The 22,645-nt window shown below is 41.2% G+C and overlaps 1 protein-coding gene across 5 annotated transcripts in view; it reads right to left on the bottom strand.

Annotated features, from left to right (window-relative positions):
* The window catches only part of WASHC4 (WASH complex subunit 4), a 65,845-nt gene extending 46,037 nt beyond the window's left edge, over window positions 1-19,808 (bottom strand). For 3 of the 5 annotated variants that reach the window (XM_073324121.2, XM_073324131.2, XM_073324149.2), the window contains exons 1-8: window positions 19,689-19,808; window positions 13,395-13,534; window positions 11,151-11,204; window positions 10,912-10,977; window positions 10,684-10,729; window positions 7,312-7,379; window positions 2,149-2,231; window positions 292-334 (exon numbers count right to left, since the gene is read on the bottom strand). In XM_073324121.2, the coding sequence (XP_073180222.1) occupies window positions 292-334; window positions 2,149-2,231; window positions 7,312-7,379; window positions 10,684-10,729; window positions 10,912-10,977; window positions 11,151-11,204; window positions 13,395-13,534; window positions 19,689-19,749 (561 nt within the window). In that variant the 5' untranslated portion in view covers window positions 19,750-19,808. The other 2 variants (XM_073324140.2, XM_073324159.2) reach the window with 2 other exon arrangements.
* Between the last annotated feature and the right edge of the window lie 2,837 nt (window positions 19,809-22,645).

Genomic DNA, 22,645 nt, shown 5'->3' with positions numbered 1-22,645 from the left:
TAATCAGAAACAGTGATTGGACAACTCTGTCCTGAGAGCAGGATTCCAACACACATTGAAAATGATCCTTTAATTCATTTTTCTCCTCTCTCTCACAAGAAAACTTAGAAATGTTTTTCAGGTTTGTTTATAAAACTAAAAAAAAAATTAAAATCCTCTAAACTAGTGTTTCTCAACAACTGGTCCATGGACCAGTGCCAGTCCCTGAGATCTCCCTAACACAGTTAGGAAGGCAGGAAACCTGTCCCTGGCATCAAAAAGGTTGAGAAACATTGCTTTAAATCATCTCACCTGAAAATGAACTCCTGTTGTCACTATAATTTTAGGTGCATTCCTGCAATAGATAAGCAAACAAAACAATATCTTATTTTTCCATTATTAGCTAGCACTTATTTATTTTGCACATTTTAACTGTTGTTAGAGGTATCAGTCTCTTAAATGTTTTACTTGCATATTATACTTCAAGAAAGTAATTGTGGTAATTGTTATCAGTAATGAAAAATATATTCCAACACATAATAAAAATGCATATTAAAAATTGGTTTTGACAACCAATGTAGCAATATCAGGTTGATAACATTTTCCAAATCATAATGAACCATTGGTTTGCTAAATTGTAGGTCTAGGCTGTTGCGCATGTATATTAACAAGTCCCAGTGATGTTAATAATTAGCATTTTTATAGTGTCTTTCATTCCAAAGGTCCCAAAACACTTTACAAACTTAACCAACTGATACGCAAGCTAGACACCCAGCTTCACTTCATTCACCACTGAAACAGTGCAGCTGTGTAGAGATGCAAAGTACTGTTAAATAGCAGCCTTGGGCAGAAGAATACCATAACCGGTTAAAACAGCAGAGGAAACTTAGGCAGAAAGAATGAACCTATTTAGAATATGGCCAAAGCTCTAGCATTCACATCCCTAACTCTCAGACATCATGAGATCTTTCAGCAACCATAAGTGGTCCCATTCTTTTATTTTACATCCGATTTGTCACATAACAGCTCCAGTAGTACAGTGGCCCCTACAACAGTAACATTGCATTGATTTAGTATTGACTCATTTATGGGAATATAATAGAAGTTATGCACATATCATGGAGGGTGCATATCCCCTTCAACAGCATGTATTTTATGCATACTTTTTTCAGCCATTTTATAAACTGCATGATTTTTTTAAATTTTATAAACTGCAAAAATTCAATCTAAATATGCTTCCCATGTGACTTTAGCCAAGGAGTGTTGCTTGTACATTGAGACCAGATATACAAATTGGCTTGAGTTTCAGAGGTGTCAAGCACCCACAGCTTCCACTCACTTCAACTGGAGTTTCATGTCTGAAAATCATGCCCTTAGTCTCTGCAAGTGATATACACTAAAATTCACAAAACAAAAATGAATAACTAAGACTAATTAGCAATCATAGCATCTCCACCTGAACACACACGCTCTAAATCCTACAGATGAAACCAAAGACAAAGTAAGTAAATGCCCAAGACCCTCTGATGTAAGACACTGTCTCCCATATACCAAGACATCATTACTGTCAAATTGGCATATGAAGACATAAAGCCATACTCAAGACAATATCTATGATACTAATGTTTAAATAAAAAACTGATCAGGTTTGCTCAAATAGATATTATGATCACACATTTATAATATTAAAATTAAATAAGTTGACCTAATTTTTTTAAGCTTCTGAAACAATTTGATTTTACCATTTCTTCAAAATGTTAGAATGGCATCTCCACAGCATCTCTCAGCTAACATAAGGCATCCATTCCTCCTGCCAGTAGGACAGGGACTAAGTCCAACAATTAGAGGCATAAGGATATAAAGATCAGCCACATTAGCATCAAGATTTGTTCCTTCTGAAAAGAGACAGCTCTCCTGAAATATGCCTTTTAGTTTAAAAGACATTCTTGCATCTCATCACAAAAAAACACTTAAAGCAGATTATGATTCTTTTAATAAATAAAATCCTTTTAAAAGTAGCTTATGTGGGCATATAAGGCTGCATTAAAAACCACTCTCCATATTTTCTGACCAGAGTATTATAATGTTTACCATGCTTTAGGGAGATCATAACATCTTGTACTTTGTTTAATAATAAAAAGGGGACATAGCATTTCTGCCAATAATTACTTGTTGCTGGTATAGAGAACAGCCAGCTGATGAATTACATTCATCACCACTTCGTAGCACCGTGAAACAAAACAAGACAGCTCCTGAAATGACAAATTTTGCATACATTGGTATTATTTCCAAGACAGTGAACAACAATCATGCAACCAGAACCCCAAGTTCAACTTCCTAATTCCAGTCTGAGGCTTCTCACAACTGCAGCCTGGACAGGAAGTCAGACACATTTCTTTAAGCATGTTTCTTTAGGATTTAGGGCTAATGAAGCTACACAGAGGCAGAAGAGGGAGTAAGGATCCTTTTCCTTATTGAGTCGCCATCAATAGGGCTAGCTAGAACCACAGTCCTGATGCTCAGGGGAGCTTCACTCAGATGCTTCCTCCCAGGATAAATGTGTAGACAGTGGGCAAGGCTTTGCCCCACTTCACCCATGCAATAGCCAAGAGCTGGTGCTTGCTTGGGGGAGTATAGTACACCTTTAAAATGGATGTAATAAGTTACACCCCACCCCAAACAAAGAGCCCTAGAAGACATTATGCTTCTGAGGCACAAGGCCTCCTACAACTCTCCCTCAGGCAGTGTGTGTAAGCACCACCGCCTTCTATGAACTCCATAACAAAAGCATGCTCTTTTTCTTTGAAAACCCAGTGGTTTTCAAACTGGGTTACGTGTATCCCTAAAGGTATGTGAGCTCTTGTCAAGGAGTATGCGAGAAAAATCCTATAATGGTGGACAATACATTTTATTTAGTACAGAGGTGCACCCCACCCCCCGGGGCCCTTGGGCCGGTGACCTTGGGCAGGGCTCGGGGAGGGAGTACCACCTCCATCCCCTGACTCACCTCAGGTCAGCAGGGCAACCCAGCCTGTCTGGATTTAGGGGGGAGACGGGGGGGGTAGGGTGGAGACCAAAAATTGTAACTCAATTCTGAGGCAGCCCTTTGAGTTACAATTTTTGGTTGTAACAGGCTGAGTGGCCCACTGAGGTGAGTGAGAGGGTGGAGGTGGTGCTCCCCTGTGAGTCCCGCTATGCGGGGCCGGCCCGAGCCACCTAGCATCGCCATTCCCTCCCTCCCCACCCCCGAACATTCCTCCACACCCACCTAGGGAGGCGCACCCACAATTTGAAAATCTCTAGAAGCTGTTGCTAAATGGAAAGCAGAAATCTGCGGGGCACGTGACTCTGCGTGTCCCTCCATGTGTCACCTCTGTCTATCTCAGATGGGGATACATGGTAGACTACATTATTTGGAAAGGGGTACATAGCCTAAAAAGTTTAAAAAGTCTGCTCTAGCCCTAAACAACCATTGTTCTCTTTGAAGCCACGCCAAGCTAAAGCCACAAATCAGACAGATTACAGATAAATAGCTACACTTACAGACAGAAAAAAAGATTATTTTCATGAGTTACTGACATGCTGGATTTAAAACTGAAAGTGGAGAGGACAGAGAATTCAGCAAGGGACACAAGAACAGGAGTGAAAATTTGAAATGCAGCCGTAAACTGGATAGGATTATGAAGTCATCTGGCAAATCTCCACTAGTGATGATACACACTGAAATCAATGGTGGAGTGGTAAATAACGAGGACAGGGCAGTCATACAGAGCGATCTGGATCACTTGGTAAGCTGGCCCCATCCAAACAGAATTCATTTCAATACAGCCAAAAGTAAATATATCTAGGTACCAGGAATACAGGCCATACCTATAAAATGGGGACTGTATCCTGGAAAACAGTGACTTTGAAAAGGATCCGGGGTCATAGTGGACAAGCAAATAAACAGTGTCATACTGTGGCAAAAAGGGCTAATGTGATCCTTGGATGCATAAACAGGGGAGTAGGAGGTGATTGTTACCTTTTTAATACAGCATGGGTGAGACCAATATTGGAATACTGTGTCCAGTTCAAATATCCACATTTTAAAAAAGATGTTGAAAAACTGAAGAGGGGGCAGAAAAGAGCCACAAAAGTGACTCTAGGGCTGGAGAAAATGCTTTACAGTGAGACTTAAACAGCTCAATCCGTTTTGCTTATCAAAAGAAGATTGAGAGGTGACATGATTACAGTGCATAAGTACCTTCACGTGGAGAAAATACCAGGTACTAAAGGGCTCTTTAATTTAGTGGAGACAGGTATAACAAGAACCAACGGATGGAAGCTGAAGCCAGACAAATTCAAGTTAGAAATTACGCCAAAAAAATTCAAAATGCAGGTACTTAACAATTATAACAAATTACCAAGGGAAGTGGTGGATAGTTTTCAACTCAAGACTAGATGCCATTTTGGAAGATGTGTTTGGCTAAAACACAAGTTACTGGGCTCAACACATGGATAACTGGGTGAAACGTAATGGTCTGAGGTATTCAGGTCAAACTAGATGACCTATTGGTACTTTCTGGCTTTAAACTATATCAAACGGAAGAGTTTGAAAAATTCTAAATTGGCTTTTTATTATATATGCAGTTGGTTTACATTTCACTCGTCTTGGACATGTGAACAGCTTGGTCAGTTTCACTTTTTGCTTTTCACTTGCTTAAAAATGTTGTTTGGGTTTTAACTTCATTTTCATTTAAACATTCTTTCTGTATTTGGCTTTGAGGTTTCTAAAAACAGAACCTAAATTTCAGGCCTAGAACCAGTTAACATTGCCCCTTTAAATGCTTAAGGCAGAAAGTCCAATTTCATGGCACATATCCAGCTGTCAGCAACAGACTATGCTGCAAACAACTGACAGATTTTGAAAATCTTCTAAGTATATTAAAGATTATGTGGTTTAATCCTGCAGAGGGTAGTGAAACATTGCCAGGTATTCCTAAATTAGTATGATAGTTTGTCTCTTTAATATCACCTCGGTAAATATTTAGCTGTTACATCTGCTGAGAACAATCTCTGGATACCAAGAACTGCCAAATCCATAACAAACAGCGAATATGTTTATGTAGCAGCTATACGAAAACAGCATATTCTGATCCCTCTGCCAGCTCTGCACATCACTACCGTATTAGATGTGACGAAGTGGGACTCTTCTTAATGTTTCCTCTGAATAGTGTGGGGGTGCCTCAGTTTCCCCTAGGCAGTTCTTAAGTATCTAGGTGGTGGGGTAAGGGTGTATGATCATTGCAGAGCCCTAGAGGGCCGGTGTGTGCAGGAGTCTGGACACAGAGAATGGCCGACACCCTGTTTCCTGGCAACTGATGGCCTGGGCCCTTCCCCCCTGCGAGGTGAGAGCTAAAGGGTTGGAGAACAAAGGAATCAGGTGACCACCTGGCCCGGGAAAGGAACAAAGCCCAGAGGAGGAGAGGCTGGAGGGAGTTTCAGTTTGGGGCTGGCTGGGACATGGAGTGAAGTGCAGACGTGGTTGTCTGGCTCACTGCCCCCCAGAATGGACCCAGCTGAGGGGTCCCGTTCTCTGCACCTGCAAGCTCTGTTTTAGACCATGTTCCTGTCGTCTAATAAACCTTCTGTTTTACTGGCTGGCTGAGAGTCCCGTCTGACTGCGAAGTTGGGGTGCAGGACCCTCTGGCTTCCCCAGGAGCCCCACCTGAGTGGACTCACTGGGGGGAAGCGCACGGAGGGGCAGAGGATGCTGAATGCTCCGAGGTCAGACCCAGGAAGGTGGAAGCTGTGTGAGCTGTGTGTCCTGCAGACAGGCTGCTCACAGAAAGGCGACTACCCCAGAGTCCTGACTGGCTTCATGGGGAGCAGTTCCAGAGCATCGCCCAGGGACTCCGTGACAAGCAGCTATACGAAAACAGCATATTCTGATCCCTCTGCCAGCTCTGCACATCACTACCGTATTAGTGTTTCCCAGATGGTAGACACTGCCACCAGCTTATTCCTTTTGGGGACTAGAAAGTGGAGCACAGCAATGGGAACAGGACAGACTCAGTAAGGAGAGATTCTTCCTACAGATTCTTATAAAGCAGGAATCGGATACAGATATTTGAAAGCTCCCCAACCTTCCCTCTATGGTCCTGGGATGATATCTTACATACAGGAGTGTAAGCAAACACCCACTCAGCCACTCTCTCCTCCTAGCTCCCAGAACTCTCAGCTGAGCCACAGAAGCACATGTAGCATGGGCCCACAGAGCCATCAACAAATCTTCTCCCCTGAACAGATGAGTAGAAGAAATTGGGAGGTAAAAAGTGAAAAAGAAAGCTGATGGCTAAGCAGGAAAGAACAAAGATCAGGAGACAGAAAGTGCACAAGAAAAGGCAGAGATATTAGCAACTGCATGCAGGAGAGCTTAGCAAGTATTTTCCTCTGATCTTTGGTCTACCAAAGGGGACCACTAAGAACTCTGATACATGATATTTACAAGACAGTAAATAAAGTCCTGTTTAATGAAGGCTGAATTTACATTTTCTAGACACAGTTTTGCTTAAGCAGTATATATTTTTCATTTTTTACTACAAGTAAATTTTTCATGACAACAGGATCCTGTTTGTGATTGGACAATCACTTGCTATGGAAATCATTCCAGAAAAATAATGATAATTTCTAGTGTAGAATGAACATCAAGAACAAAGGAAATCCTTGGAAACACACATCCTGTTTTCATTCAAGTGTCCTTGGTAATAAACACAATTGTTTCTAAGAGGCATGTTACTCCCCAGAATATTTTTTGTGCGGCATCAACAATTTTTTTTTAAATTGCTTGTTTTAATCTTACCTCTTTCTATAAGCTAAAGGAAGATGAACAAACAAATAGTTTAATTCCTGCCAGCACTACCACTTTTTATTCAGTGGAAAACTAAAATTTACCATCAGAAACATGCATCAGAATGTTAGACCTTTAACAGAAAGTGACAGAGTCCCACTACATTTTTTCCTGTTGAAGTCTGTTTAGATAAACTAGTTTATTTGGGAACCGAATCTGAAAATCTTTTAACCTTCTCACACTGGGGCTTACAGTGCTTGAAACAGCTTTAAGTGCAGAAACACAATAGTGAACAAACTGCACCTAACAGCTCTCTATTTGAAAGGATGAGTGAAGGAGGTTGGTTGAGACAGATGTGCAGGCAAGAAATTGTAATCTGCACACAAAAGTGACTCCCAATACCTTTGAATGGGATGTAAATAGGATACTGTAACTGATGAGTCCATTTGAGAAGTAGAAAAAAACAGAGTACAACTGCTCCAAAGCCAAGATGCACTCTTTACCTGTAAAAATGAAATAAATCTTCCCATCTGTATTTGGGAATCACCTTCCACCATGCTGGAATCTGTGGCTTGAAAGATAAACAAAAGCTTCACTGACTAGGAATATCAGACAAACCTATTCATTACACTCAAGTCTGGATGACAAACCAATTTTGTTTGACCTTTAATTAAAGCACACTGCTATAAGGCAATGTATTTCCAATGAATCCTTAACAAAGACTTGACTGTGCTTTGCTAAACAGAGAACATCTTCTTGTTCTGTATTTCTACAGGACCTAGTACCATGGGGTCCTGGTCCATAACTAGGGCTTCAGAGCACTACCCTCAACATAAATAATAGGATGTTACAAAGTACCAAGTTTCCTGGAGTACCAATTTAACATCGTGTCAGCATTTATGTTTGTAAACACATTATTCTGGTGATTATAATTGGCCATAAAATCTCATCTGACAAAATCTGGCATACAGGGTTTTAAAATGCATCCACCTGGGAGTTATTAAAAACTTAATGACAGGTTTCAGAGTAGCAGCCGTGTTAGTCTGTATTCACAAAAAGAAAAGGAGTACCTGTGGCACCTTAGAGACTAACTAATTTATTGAGCTGTAGCTCACAAAAGCTTTTATGCTCAAATAAATTTGTTAGTCTCTAAGGTGCCACAAGTACTCCTTTTCTTTTTATTAAAAACTTAATGCGTTAAAACTTTTATACCAGACCACTACGAATAACAATAGCTTTAATTTTAAAAATTAAACTGGGTAAGAAGTTAATCCACAATAGGGATTAAGCACCTGTGGTATTGTGGATTTAATTTGAAACCTTACTATAGTATACACAATAATTGCTTTTCTAATGGCAGTCTGGAGGGGGCTTGTGCAAGACTTTGTTAAAAGAGCTGACTTCAGGTCCAGTGATAGAAAATCTCAGCCTTTTAAAGTTTCTACCCACTTTGTTTTAAGAAGATAGCCTTGAAAATGTATGTCAATATAAACCAATCAAAGGGGATGAAAGGCACAAGCAGCTAGGCTCTACTCTTCTGCAATAGGAGGCTCTAAGATTCCTAAAGACTGTATCTTTCCCCAACACACACTTTTTTATATACAAATCACTCTGTTAAATTTGATGTATACCCCAAATAAACATCTTGCTGACACCACCCCTAGCCCAGCCCTGTGCATCGTGATGTGATGGTGGAGGACAGGAATGTGTCACATTGGGAGAGGAGGAGTGGGGAGGACGGATATTTTTTTCCCCCAGAGGCCAACTCAAAAATGCTCCACCTCATATTTTCAGACCCCTTCAAGACGGGGACCTAGCTAGCTTCTGCTCACCCAGGTAAGCCTACAATTGTTATGGCAGCTGCTACAAGAGGAACAGCTGGCTCTCGTGCATCTAGAGGTGTTGTTGGTTGGAGGACTGCATTCCCACCCACTCCCTGTTGCTGGCTTCTCCAGGAGGAAGAGGAGAAACAGCAGGACCAAACTGCTGTCACAGAATAAGCAGCTTATAGCTACTGCAGCCCTCTTTTCTCCTTGCCAATGAGGCAGAACATTTTTGAGGGAGACCTTTGTTACAGTTTGGCAGTATGTCACTATGATTCAAAAGGCTTTAAACACATGTCTGATAGAAGTCTGCTTTAAAAAGTTATCTGCAGTTAGAGAAATGATTCATCAAAAGAACCAAGACAGTCATATTTTACATAGCACCTAGAATGTGCTAGTCACAGTCTCTACCTGAAAGAGTTTACACTCTTCTATAGTACCGTCTATGCAAGGATTTCAAAAGGCTTTACAAAACTCTAATGAACTGAGCTTCACGAGGCTACTGTAAAAGAGGCATTATCTTCTCTATCTTTCTGATGGGAAAAACAGAAGTTTAGTGACTAGGCCTGAGGTCACACAGGAGGTCAATAGCACAGTCTGGAGGAGAATTCAGATCTCCTGTCAGTTTTACGCTGTAAAAAAAAAAAAAAAAGTAACTTTCACCCAGAGTGAGATCTTATGATCTACCAATTGGAAAAAAGCCTATGACCACATTTATATAAGCAGAGTCCGGTGTTATGTCAAAATAAATATATATACACACACACATACACACACACACACTTCAATCTCTCTGGTCACGCAATCACAGACATGAAGGTCGCTATCTTAAAACAAAAAAACTTCAAATCCAGACTCCAGCGAGAAACTGCTGAATTGGAATTCATTTGCAAATTGGATACTATTAATTTAGGCTTAAATAGAGACTTGGAGTGGCTAAGTCATTATGCAGGGTAGCCTGTTTCCTCTTGTTTTTTCCTACCCCCCCCCCCCCCCCAGATGTTCTGGTTTAACTTGGATTTAAACTTGAAGAGTGGTCAGTTTGGATGAGCTATTACCAGCAGGAGAGTGAGTTTGTGTGTGTATGGGGGTGGGGGGGATGTGAGAAAACCTGGATTTGTGCAGGAAATAGCCCAACTTGATTGTCATGCACATTGTGTAAAGAGTTGTCACTTTGGATGGGCTATCATCAGCAGGAGAATGAATTTGTGGGGGGGGGGGGGGTGGAGGGTGAGAAAACCTGGATTTGTGCTGGAAATGGCCCACCTGATGATCACTTTAGATAAGCTATTACCAGCAGGACAGTGGGGTGGGAGGAGGTATTGGTTCATATTCTCTCTGTATATATAAAGTCTGCTGCAGTTTCCACGATATGCATCTGATGAAGTGAGCTGTAGCTCACGAAAGCTTATGCTCTAATAAATTGGTTAGTCTCTAAGGTGCCACAAGTACTCCTTTTCTTATATTCAATATAGAAACCTTGAAAAATAACTGCAAAGTACTTTTTTAAAATACAAGGCAGTGTGAACCTACATTAAAGGTTTCAGTGTTAAAAGGGAAGATGAAATCTTTTTTTAAAAAAAAAAGCCTCATGCTACACTTTCTGAAAGAAATGGTCTCCCTGTCTTTGTACGACCAGTGCCCTGCCCTCTCTCCAAATCCTTCCTTAAAAGCCAAAAGTGTTCAGACACTCTCTTGTCACACTCTTGTCACCAGTCCCCACTTCCTGCCTCTCACATAAGCCGTCCACACATATGTAAAGCAGAGACAAAATATCAAGGAAGTTCCCACTACTACACCAGTGCTTCACTGCAGATAATGGCTCTTTCTAACTAAAATCTTAATGATGTTTGATGTTAATTCAGTGTAGTTACAAGACACTGATATGCAGGTCATGTATTGTAACAGAGACCAGGAGTTTCAGGTTTTTATCAATAGCCAAAATGTAGTAAAAGTAAATTTCTAATGTCTAGAACATAAGACTGCAATTATTTTAATATAAGAAGAAGCAACAGCATAACACTAACTGTCATTATAAAGGGAACTACTTACCTCCTTCTCCATAAAACAAGAGGCCATTATAAAATTTAGTTTCCGCCTACCAACAAAAGGAGAGATTTTTTTCCAAATTAAAAAGATATAAATACTCAATTTACAAAAATACATGGCTTATGTTTGCAGGTTTAGAAGCTAAAAAAAGCCAAGATGCAAAATCTACATTTCAGTTTGCCAAACTGCAAACATTTTGTAACAGTAATAAAGACAGGCTGTAGGAATTACCTCATATTTTAACTTCTTGATTTCACAGCAAAGGGCAGCATACACAGTTATTACTTTGTTCAGAACCTAGACTCATCAAGGAAAAAAACAGAATTACACGGGTAATATAAAAGTGTAATAAACACACATCTGACACTTGTAGCACTTTTCATGTTCAAAGCGCTCTACAGAAAAAAACATTTACAGATTTTACTACAGAGTTCTTATAATTAAAAAATTCTAAGTTTAAAGCATTTTACCTTGTTTTCTGTATTTATGAGCTCCAGCAGGGAAGACTGTTCATAGGGCAAAAGCTAAACATTAATTAAAAAATAGAAATATTAGAAGACTTTCTTTAAAAAAGCATATGTTTAATTACTAAAAAGAAACACCATTTATGTGATTATGTTAAGCAACTTAATTTTTTCAACCTAGTTCCAAATGCACTCAGTACCAAAAAGACACTAAGTGTATGCTACTGGCACGCTACCATGGAGGAAATATCCAGTTCTCATACTACGTAGACTCATCAAGTCCTGTTTCGTGAAGGTATGTAAGGGTAAAAGACAAATGAACTACGTGAAATTTATAACAATTATAGAAATATTAAAGCAAAAAGTCCTGACTGCTGTAAGACAAATCTACTGGGCCCAATGTTTAAATGGCTTCTAATCTTGCAATCACAAAAATGTGTGCATACTTATTTGTGCAGGCAAGACATGTATTTGCATATATAAACACCTATTTTGGATTTGAAAGTCAGCCAAGAGCTTTTCCAGCCCATTTGTGCACACTAACACTGAGACTGGATGCACAAGTTCAAAGTTTAGCCCTCTAGGCAGGCATGTTCCAGAAGGGGATAAAAGTTAAATTCTGTTTTTAAATAATGCCTGTAAATTCAACATAAAAAAATAACTAATATCTTGTACTTCATGAAGGACAGGAAGTCTGTGACCAGAGAAATAACTGGCTTTTAAGGGAGGATGACTATTGTGTGTGTGTGGGGGGGTTGCCCTCCTTTAAAATGCAGTTCTTGAGGCTATTGAGACAAAATGTAACCTAACTTGTATTTTAGTTGCAAGTATATCTGTGCATGGCTCAGTTTACACCACTGTGCTCATATAGTCTGTTCTTCTGTACAGAACAAGAATTGTATGCAAGAATTTGGTTCCTTGAACTGCTCAGAATGTAGGATTCTTTTAAGTTTCACTAAGCTCCAAAGGATAGAGAAAAAAAATGTGAAATTATATTCTCCTACAATCATCAATGATTTGCTATTTTATGGTTAAAATGGGTTGGGGAAAATTTTGGGGCACAATTAAAAGACTGAACAAATATAAGGGCACAATTGCATGGACCTTTTCCTTTCCAGGGTAAAGGGAAAATATATATACGTGACTGATTACAGTGTAACCTCAAAAATATTTTTGTTTTAGCTTTTTAAAAATATCTTAATACTAATATACTTTTAAATATTTTACCTGAAGGTAACTTTATTAGAAAGATATTTGAAACAGTTCTCTGTAACTTGTAAGATTCAAAAAAGTTTATAGTTCTATTTAGTTCTACCAACAGAAGCATCACTTTAAATAAATCACAACTAAAAAAGGCTTCAGGTCCACTCCAGACAAAAGGCACAATGGCTACTGGCCCATAGAAGTGCCATGAACATCCTAGACTCTACAGCCAGTGGTTACTAACACTTCTAAAAGGTTTGAACAGGATACAAGAAAGAGATGGTGTACACTTTTTCCAACAGCTGTAAATTAACAAATTAGACACCCTGCAAGCACCCTTTTCCAGAGAGTTTGTGTCTGACCAACACAATCGCTATCTAGGCTCTAAAGATCCTAATTATCAATGATGGAGGGACAGGACTCATTTAGCATCCCAACATCCTAACACGATCAGAGAACAACCTGCCCTAGGTCATTTGGGGAAGAAAACTCTAAAGCCTGAAATATGCAGGCAAAACTTGGCTGACAACGGCATTCCACTGATCAGATAGGGAGATAAAGAGGCCATTAGGCCAAGACCATACGCTCAGGATGATTCTACTCTCTCATAAATGCAGCTCAGAAATCTGACTAGTAGAGTTCAACGGCAGAGACCTTGCAATACCTTCAAACTCTCTTCCAACTATACAACTCATTTGCAAGCAAGAGATTTTTTTTGGCTTCCAGATTAGCACACCATGACACCAACAGCTTCAGCCTTATGATTCTCATGCAGCCCAGGAGAGAATAAATATTGTATTCTGAAATGAGGGCTCCATCTGAAGGCTTTTCATAGATGCTTGGTAACAGAACTATAAGCTACTGGACAATCAAATTTCTCCATTTAATTTGACAGTTTTGTATTGATTGAATATGAAAATGTTTGCCCAATAAATCTGATCATTCCAGAGAATCATTAGTGAAATCACAACTGAATGCCTCCGAAATGCATTATTTTAATTTGTAGAAGACATAGATAATTCCAATATGCATTAAATATATACAGACCTTTAATGCTATAGGATCAAGTTTGAAGTCCCAAACATCTCCAACTGAGTCATCCAATGCATCTTCTATTCTCCTCAGCTGAGAAGTATACTCCTCAAGAAATTTCCCATAATTCTTCAACTGTACTTCAGCATGAATTTCTAAGAGTAAATAGTAATATTTATGTAGTATCATAAAGTTAAAGTATTCTACAGGATACTCACTGAACTGGAATATCCTACAGATTATTTAAAGTAAGATCTAGTTTAATCTGTTATTTAGTTTATAACATTGTCTCCTTAAATCACTTTCAGTTAACAAGGTTGACACCAAGAAGATGCAAGTTTTTCCCTTGCTTATAATGAGATTTTAAACTCAAATGTATCAATTTAAAGGGAAGTTATGTTATTTGCCAGGAGCAGCAAAACCATTATGCATAAACTAAAAAATGACATTTTCAAGACTGACCTTAAACAAGCTAAATTACCAGAGATGTCAACTTTACAACATGAAGATACTAAGGAGACAGCATATATGGACAACATAAATTATGACATCTGTTACTTAATATTGCACATTAACTGAAAGAGAGATCCCTCTAGCCAAACATCTATGGTAATATTATACCCTTGAGGCAATGAGCGTCTTATCACTTCTTAGAACTCACTGGTAACTGCATTAAAAATAGCCGTTTCCAACACTACCTCCTACTCTGATTGCAGGATTATGTTGTCTTAAGTCACCACCCAGAATTCTAACCTTCAAGCTAACTCTCCCTCTGTCAGAGTATTCTGTTCTACCACCACTCAGAAATTAGATGGCCAAATGAAGTTTGGCAGCCCACTCACTGCCAAAAGTGGTGATATATGCGAGCAACATTCCACTGCACAAATATAAAGAATATTTGTGTAAGTTGGTAAATTAAGTATGCAGGTCACTTATCTTTATAAATTCCACTTATTTTCACCATGATACAGTATTTAAAAATCAAAAATCTGGATGAGTGCCATATTTCTGATTTACCTGGATTCATCAAAATATACAAAAAGGTATACTTGTTACTATAGTGTCACAGATTACTGCTCCATAGTTAAGACTGAGTTGAGTATTGCATATAAAGCAAGGATTCAGCTTCCACTGTGTGTTAGGACTACGGTATCCTCCCCAATGGTAGAAGAAAGCAACAGTAATTATACCACCACGTTAGAATATTTTAGTGTTTGTTGAAAATAAAGCTACCTAAAAATGACAGTTATACAAAGTCAAACTGGGCAAATCAAGCAATAAAACTTTACATTAACACAATACCCACTAAGCTGAAGGGTTCTTTATTTTTTATTTAGTGTTATATGAGCTCAAGGCACTTTGCGATATAGTAGAACCTCAGAGTTACGAACACCTCGGGAATGGAGGTTGTTCATAACTCTGAACAAAATGTCATGGTTGTTCTTTCAACAATTTACAACTGAACATTGACTTAATACACCTTTGAAAATTTACCATGCAGAAGAAAAACACTACTTTTTTAGTAGTTTACATTTAACCCAGTACTGTACTGTACTTGCTCTCGCTCTTTTTTTTTTTTTGGTCTCTGCTGCTGCCTGATTGCGTACTTCTGGCTCCAAATAAAATGCATGGTTGACTGGTCAGTTCATAACTCTAAGGTTCTACTGTAGTTAAAATGCCCCAAAGAAATGGAATACTTGCCCCAAAGACTTTACAGCCTAGATCAGTGGTTTTCAAACTTATTTGACTGTACCCGCCTTTTTTGTGTCTGTAATAGTTTATGCCCCCTGAGTCCTTGCACACAAATATATATACCAATAAAAAAAATCAACATGCAACTCTCACTATTAAAAACAGTAAGGCATCGATTCAAACAGAACCAGTGATCCATTGTAATAAGAACAAAAGCAAAACTGCGATTGTGGTCGATGCTTACAATTAAATGTGCACACCGCATTATAGCAAATGGATTAACGTAGAGGTGGCAACAACTTTATATAATGCTATGCAAGCTTAACAGAAATCCATCAAAATACATAGTGCCATCTAGAGTCAAAAGCACAGTGCCATATGAGGACCTGATACATATGAAGGAAATAGTTTTGCTATATATTCATTGCTGTGGGTAAAATGTGTGCAATAAGTTTTTTTTCCCTGGGAGCCAGTACAGAGAAAATACTTTATAAATGATATTAACAAGAATCACACTATTCCACCACTGATGTGCAGCATCCTGTAGAAGAGAAAAACAGCTGTTCTATCTTGTCCCCATAAAAAACAATTAAGTGGGCAAAATATAAGCTTTGATGCCGCAAACATACACACAAAAACATTAAGCATATAAGTAGTCCCATTGATTTCAATTGGGCTACTCATGAGAATAAAATTAACCGCACACATAGATATTTTCAGAATCAGGACCAGAGTAGGTTCAATTGGATACTGAAGGAATTCGGTAGCTACCTCAGTATTTGAAAAAGTACATTCACAAGAGGCAAGTAGAAAGCTTGCCACTTCCTAGAAGTGGGGCAGATATCCATTGGTTTCTATAGGATTAAGCTTTAACTGAATATAAACATTTCTAGCTCTTATGATTGTGAAGGTAACCATCCAAAGGGCAAAAGTTACAAATGCCAGGCTAGATGCTTACCTCCCGAAGCAGCTGATCTGTTACAATGGCATCTACTAATCATCTCTCAATCACGCCAACATCCAGGCTAGAACAATTTAGAAGTACCTGTCGTCGGCTGCCAAATTTAGAGAAATGTTCAACCACTGAACTGGTAGAAGCTGTTTGCCAGGCAGTTATAGAAAGAGTTTGAATAATAAGGCAGCTTTTGTTTGTAGCCTCTCATGTAGGTGCAAAGATAATATTTTCTTCACTTGGACAAGTTCACTCATTTGAGAAACTAATTGGAAGGACAGCAGAGAACGCAGTAAATCTTATTTTGTCATTTCCATGCAATGAACAAAAATCCTATTTCAGAAGATACAGATATTATACAGAAGGATAGGAAATCAGTGCAGAGACAATACTTTATAAACTGTACTCAGATTTGATTGATTCAATTTCCTCTCAGCCATTAAAAATGAAACCACTAAGATTTGGAGAATGCAAAACCTTACTCAATAGTGAAGATTATAAAATTTCTCTAATTGTATTTATATTCATTAATAAAACAGGCAGTAGTTCTATACTGGGTATACATCATCCCATGAGGATTCATGAATGAGAACTGCATTGTTATATATAGGCATGGAAAGATTAGATTTTTGTTGGTAAACATGAATTTCACCGTACACACACAAACCAACAAAAAATATTTCCATCGATAATCAAAATTCACGGATAGGCCAAGTAAAAAGAATGCTTCTTGAGAACTTCTTAGCATTTGAGATAAGGATATTTACTTTGTTTATTTTGACATGTGATATTGACAATTTCTGTTTTAATGGTTATCCAGCCTTAACCTTTTGAATCTCAACATCTACTACTATAATTATTCTCTAACTCTCCCACAATTTCCTGCAACAGTGAAAATTTAGACATATAAAAACAGAAAAAGTGCTTAAAAATAAACATCAATATTATCTGTCAAAAGAAAATAAAAGCTGGATTCTGCCAAGCCCAGTTATATACGTGACATTAATGCAACATTAAGAGCAGGTTAGACAAACACCTGTCAGGGATGGTCTAGATCAGGAGTGGGTAAATTTTTTGGCCTGAGGGCCATATCTGGGTGGGTAAATTGCATGCAGGGCCATGAATGCAAGACTGGGGCAGGGGGTTGGGGTGCAGGAGGGAGTGCGGGGTGTGGGAGGGGGTGCGGTGTGCAAGAAGGGGCTCAGGGCAGGGGGTTGCGGTATGGGCTGCAGGCTCCAGCCCAGCGCCGCTTATCTGGAGCGGCTCCGAGGTGGCAGTGGCACGCAGCGGGGCTCAGGCAGGCTGCCTGCCTACCCTAGCACCACACCACTCCAGGAAGCGGCCAGCACCACGTCCCTGCAGCCGGGGGCAGAGGGCTCCACACGCTGCCCTCCCCTGTAGGTACCTCCCCCGAAGCTCCCATTGACCACAGTTCCCCGTTCCTGGCCAATGGGAGCTGCGGGGGGCAGTGTCTGGAGGCAAGGGCAGTGCACAGAGCCCTCTGCCCCTCCTCCCCCAGGGGCCGCAGGGACATGGTGCCAGCCACTTCCTGGAGTGGTGCAGGGCCCGTGGCGCGACGGGGGTGGCAATCCCGTGGGCCAGATCCAAAGCCCTGACGGGCTGGATCCGGCCTGTGGGCCATAGTTTGCCCACCCCTGGTCTAGATAATATTTAGTCCTGCCTTGAGTGCAGAGGACTGGACTAGAAGACCTCTCGAGGTCCCTTCCAGTCCTACACTTCTATGAGTCTATGATTCTACACCAGACTGATTTGGTTCCCCCTTTTCCTCTGTTAAAGCAATTATAATACTTAATAGTAAGATATAAGATTTATTTGTAAAGTTAAATGAGACTAAGTTTAAAAAAAACATCTTTCATAGCGTGGATTTTTATCTAGTTTGCTTGGAATACAAGAGACTTCCTTTTAAAAACAGGCATACCCATTTTGTTTTCCTATCACTTTGCTCACTGACAAGTAAGCTGCTTGTCTTCTATCAAGCTGGTGCGAAAGAAGTACCTCATATCAGAGGTTCTCAGCTCCACACACCTGCTAATGTCTGGTAAACCGTTCTATGAAAAGCTGTACTTTAACCTTTCCTTTTTCGGTGCATACAATTGTCAGAAATTATAAATAAAACCTCAAGTCAGTTTTCATTGAAAGTAAATAACATAAATACAGCATGAACAGACAACCACTTGGGAAACTTATACTGTATATGTGAAACATCAGCTCATGACAGACATATTTGCTCAGTAATAACTGTTGTAATTAATGCAGCGTGACCGTTCATTTTACAATGCATGCACTGTCTGTTTAGAAAGTAAGTTGTCTACAAGGACAGAGAAAAAAATGGATTTTTGACAGCACACAAGCAGGCTAACAAAGAGTTAAGCATCATTTTAAAAAAAGCTGAAGTGAAATTGCAAGCAAATGCTCTAGTTCCCTTCCAGCCACAGCAAAAACACATCACGGAACTAATTTATTCCTGCATGACTTATCCGGCTAATCAAGACAGCAAACTGCAACGAAAGAGACTTCACTGTTTCTACAGGAAAAATCCACAATTCATGCAAATACACCAGACGAAAATCAGTGTCTCCCCATGTTTAATTACCACCTCAGTGTTTGGAACATTTGTTAAAGCCTCTCAAATAGATTTAGGGGATGTGGAGGGAGGAGAAACAAAAGGAAGATGAACCTTTGAACCACAAATTGAATATGAGTCAACAATGCCATGCAATTGCGAAAAAGGCTAATATTCTGAGGGGATATTATCAGGAGTGTGGTATGTAACACAAAGGAGCTACTTGTCTTGCTTTACTCAGGACTGGTGAGGCCTCAGCTGGAGGACTGTGTCTAACTCTGGGTGTCTTTCTTTCGGAAAGAGGTAGACAAACTGGAGAGTCCAGGCCAGAGCAACAAAAATGATGAAAGGTTTAAAAAACCTGACCTATGAGGAAAGGTCATGTTTAGTCTTGAAAAAAAGACCACTGAGTGGGGACCTGATGATAATCTTAAAATATGTTAAGGGCTGTTGTACAGAGGAAGCGGACCAATTGCTCTCCATAGCCACTGAAGCCAGGAGAAGGAGTAAACTGCCTTACGCTGCAGCAAGGGAGATCCAGGTTAGATACCAGGAAAAACTTTCCGCCAGTGACGCTCTGGAACAGGCTTCCCGGGGAGGCGGTGGAAGCCCCATCACTGGCGGTCTGTAAGAACAAGGGCGGGGGGGGGCAGACGCCCGCCAGGGATGGGCTAGGGCAGGTTACCTGGCCCTGCCGCAGCGCAGGGGGCTGGAGATGGGGACCTCTCCAGGCCGGACATTGCTACGATCGCCACCCCACCCTCAGCCCAGGCAGCCAGACACAGCAGCGACGGGGACACTGGCCGGCTCCGGGCAAGGCGCGCTGCCCCGCCCCCCCCCCCCCCGGGGAGAGGCCCAGGGCGGAGCCGGTCGCTCGCTCCCCGGTCGAGCAGGGTGCGCGCGTGCCGGGGGGAGGGGGGGGAGCCGCTGGAGGACCGGGGGGGAGCCGCTGGAGGACCGGGTGCGACCGTCCCCGTTCCCCCCCCGCGCGCGCCGGCCCTTCGGCTCCTGCCCGCGCCCCGCTGCTGACGGGAGGGGCCCGGGGCTCGAGTCTCGCCCCCGCGCCCCCCTCCGCGCTTACTCTGGGAGCCGTCGTCGAAGCGGTCGAAGTCCCAGTCCGGGGAGAGGGTCTCCAGCGCCATGGCAGCGGCAGCGGCGCCCGGCCTCCGACACGGGACTTCCGGCAGCGCGCGCGGGCGCGCTGCACGCTGGGAAACGGAGTGCGGCGGAGGGGCGCGCGGCGGCAGGGATGGAGCCGCCCGAGGAGCCCGGGCCCGGCCCGCATCGGCCGCCGCAGCAGCGCCCCCTCCTGGGGCCGCCGCGGGAACTGCAGCAAGTGCCAGGGCAGGTCCCGCAAGAGCCTCGCCAGGTGCCGCGCCACATGGGCGGCCGGGGCCGCTTCGCCTGGCGCTCGCTTGGGGCTCAGGAGCCCTGGATGCTAGTCCCGGCTCTGACACTGAGCTCCTGGGTGACCGCGGGCACGTGACCGTCGTCCCCCGTGCCTCAGTTTCCCCACCCGGTGTCGCTCTTGTCGACTTACATTGTAAGTTCTTCAAGCGCGGGGAGTTTGTGCTGCGCTTGTACAGTATACACTGGGGCCCCGACTACGGCCTCTAGGAAGCAAATAACACGTCCGCAAGTGGAGCGACCCCCGACCCCAGGCATAATAACAGGTTTAAGAACAGCAATAGTGGGGAGCACCCACGCTTCCAGCAGGTGCGGCAAGAATAGGACCACCCAGAGCAGCCGCGCCACCAGCCGCTGTACCAGCCGCCCAGGTAGCAATGACATCAAGAGCAATGACAGCAGCAATGTCAATAGAAAGAATAGTGGGGAGATTTATATACCCCACTCTATTTTCCACTGAATGCATCCCATCAAGTGAGCTGTAGCTCATGAAAGCTTATGCTCAAATAACTGTGTTGGTCTCTAAGGTGCCACAAGTCCTCCTGTTCTTTTTGCGAATACAGACTACCAGGGCTGCTACTCTGAAATAGAAAGAATATCAGCCCCAAAGGGAACAGCAGGAGTGCTAGCAATACCATCAAGAGCAAAATGAACAATTGCAATAGTGTCAGCAGCACCAGCGGGTATAGACAAAGCAGCACCCAGATTTGCCCCATGTTGCACTTATCTGGGTGAAGACAGCAAATCCACCATTTGGCATTTATTCATTTTTAAGCTCTTTCTGGGGAAGACAAATTTTGCTGTGTGTTTCATTAAGACATTTTAAATCTCCCTGATCAGTTTTCATCTCATTTAAATGGATGTGAAAAGAACAGACTTGAAACAATGGTGTTAAAATTCATTTCTTGTCAAATTACAGAAACAATAAATCAATCTTTTTTTCAAAGATAATTTCAAAGAAGAGAGATGATGATATATGTATTTTTGGTCTGTGTTATCAAATAGTTACACAGCACCACCACCGGTGTCTCCCCTCGATTCCCTGGTTCCTGTGCAAATATCTGCCTTAGTTTCTTTTAAAAGGTCACAAAAAGTTTAAGCGCCTGATTGTGCAACATGCTGAGTATCAGCAAAGGACTGGGTTCTCTCACTTTCCATTTAAATCAATACGACTTGTGGGTGCACAGTATCTTTAAGCAGGTATTAAGAATTGGGCTCTAATTTAGACTAGACATTCAGGGCCATATTCTATGTACATGCAGCTTTCATTGAACTCAGTGGAGCCGTCATGTATATTCAAAGCTACGATATGGCTTCCAATTTTTTTAAATAAAACATGAACTGAATATGTACAGAAAAAAGTGTTTCAGGGTGTGTGCAGTTTTTATGAAGTCTGCAAAACCTGAGGACAAAGTGAGCTAACCAACCAGCATGCACAACAGCCACACTGTTATGATGTGCATAAAATAGAGATGTCCATGTGAGCACGAAATGGAAAACAGAAATGGGAATTCTTTTGAATGAAAATATTACAGTGAAAGAAGATATTTGGAAAATAGGTTTTAAGTGAGTTAAGCTTAAGTAACAGTTAGAGTTTTTTAAAGCATTAAGCTGCATGTTGCCCTTTAATGATGCAGTTTTTGAAATGACTGGCTAATGCTTTTCAGTTTATTCACTGAGTGGCACTCTTTGTTAAGTTACATTGGTCTTGTCCTTCAGTTGTAAGTGCTGCTGGATTTTTTCTGACACTGATTCAGACTTGCTTGTGAAAATGATTAGGTTTCTAGTGACAGTCAGTCAAGACTAGCTTTGATAAGTGTATTATGTTGACTAAGGAGTGATTTGTATGCAATTTGCTCAGCTGAGCTTCTTTGGAGATTTTGAGCATCATTTCTGAAAATTAGTTAACCTCTATGGAATTTTGTTTGTACTAGAAAGTTTTTATTTCCTACAGTGTGACACTTTTACAAATAGAACCCATTGGAGGCCAGCAGCCTGGACACTTACATCACCCAGGGCACCAGGTATGGTTAGAGTAGGAGGGGAGTTAGGTAACTTGATTGGATTGGATCACCCCTGCAGGGAGCATGATGCACTAATGAGGTAATTAGCTCGCCTGTTGGAGAACCCAGGGAAGAAAGCAAGCCGACTCAGGGAGAAGGAAGGGGTCTTTATTCATCTGCTGCTATATTGTGTTGCATGGGGTATTTAAGGAAGAAGCAATAATAAGCACACTTGGAGAAGTATTGTAGTGTCAGGTATAATTCACCAGGAGGGCTTATCTACCCAGGTTTGCATGAGTTGAAGGTGGAGTTCGTTCACATATATATTTATGGGGAAGTCTGTGGGAGTGCTGGAATGCCAAAAGAATATTTGTTGTTAATTTCAGAAAATGCTGTAATTGACTTGTATATTTACAATAATTTCTTTCTTGATAATTGTATTACCAAAGAGGGATGCAATGGGGAGAGTAGTTTATTGTTCTGGTCATTTCATCATCTGTGAATATATGATTTATGTTGGACCATTGTGAGTCACATTCTATGTAAAGTTTCAGAGTCTCAGCCATGTTAGTCTGTATTCACAAAAAGAAAAAGGAATACTTGTAGCACCTTTAGAGACTAACAAATT

Source organism: Lepidochelys kempii, chromosome 1 (genome assembly GCF_965140285.1).
Source record: "Lepidochelys kempii isolate rLepKem1 chromosome 1, rLepKem1.hap1, whole genome shotgun sequence".
Classification (NCBI taxonomy): Eukaryota; Metazoa; Chordata; order Testudines; family Cheloniidae; genus Lepidochelys; species Lepidochelys kempii.
The sequence above is the reverse complement of the archived record's forward strand: the minus strand, read 5'-3'. Positions and strand labels throughout refer to the sequence as shown.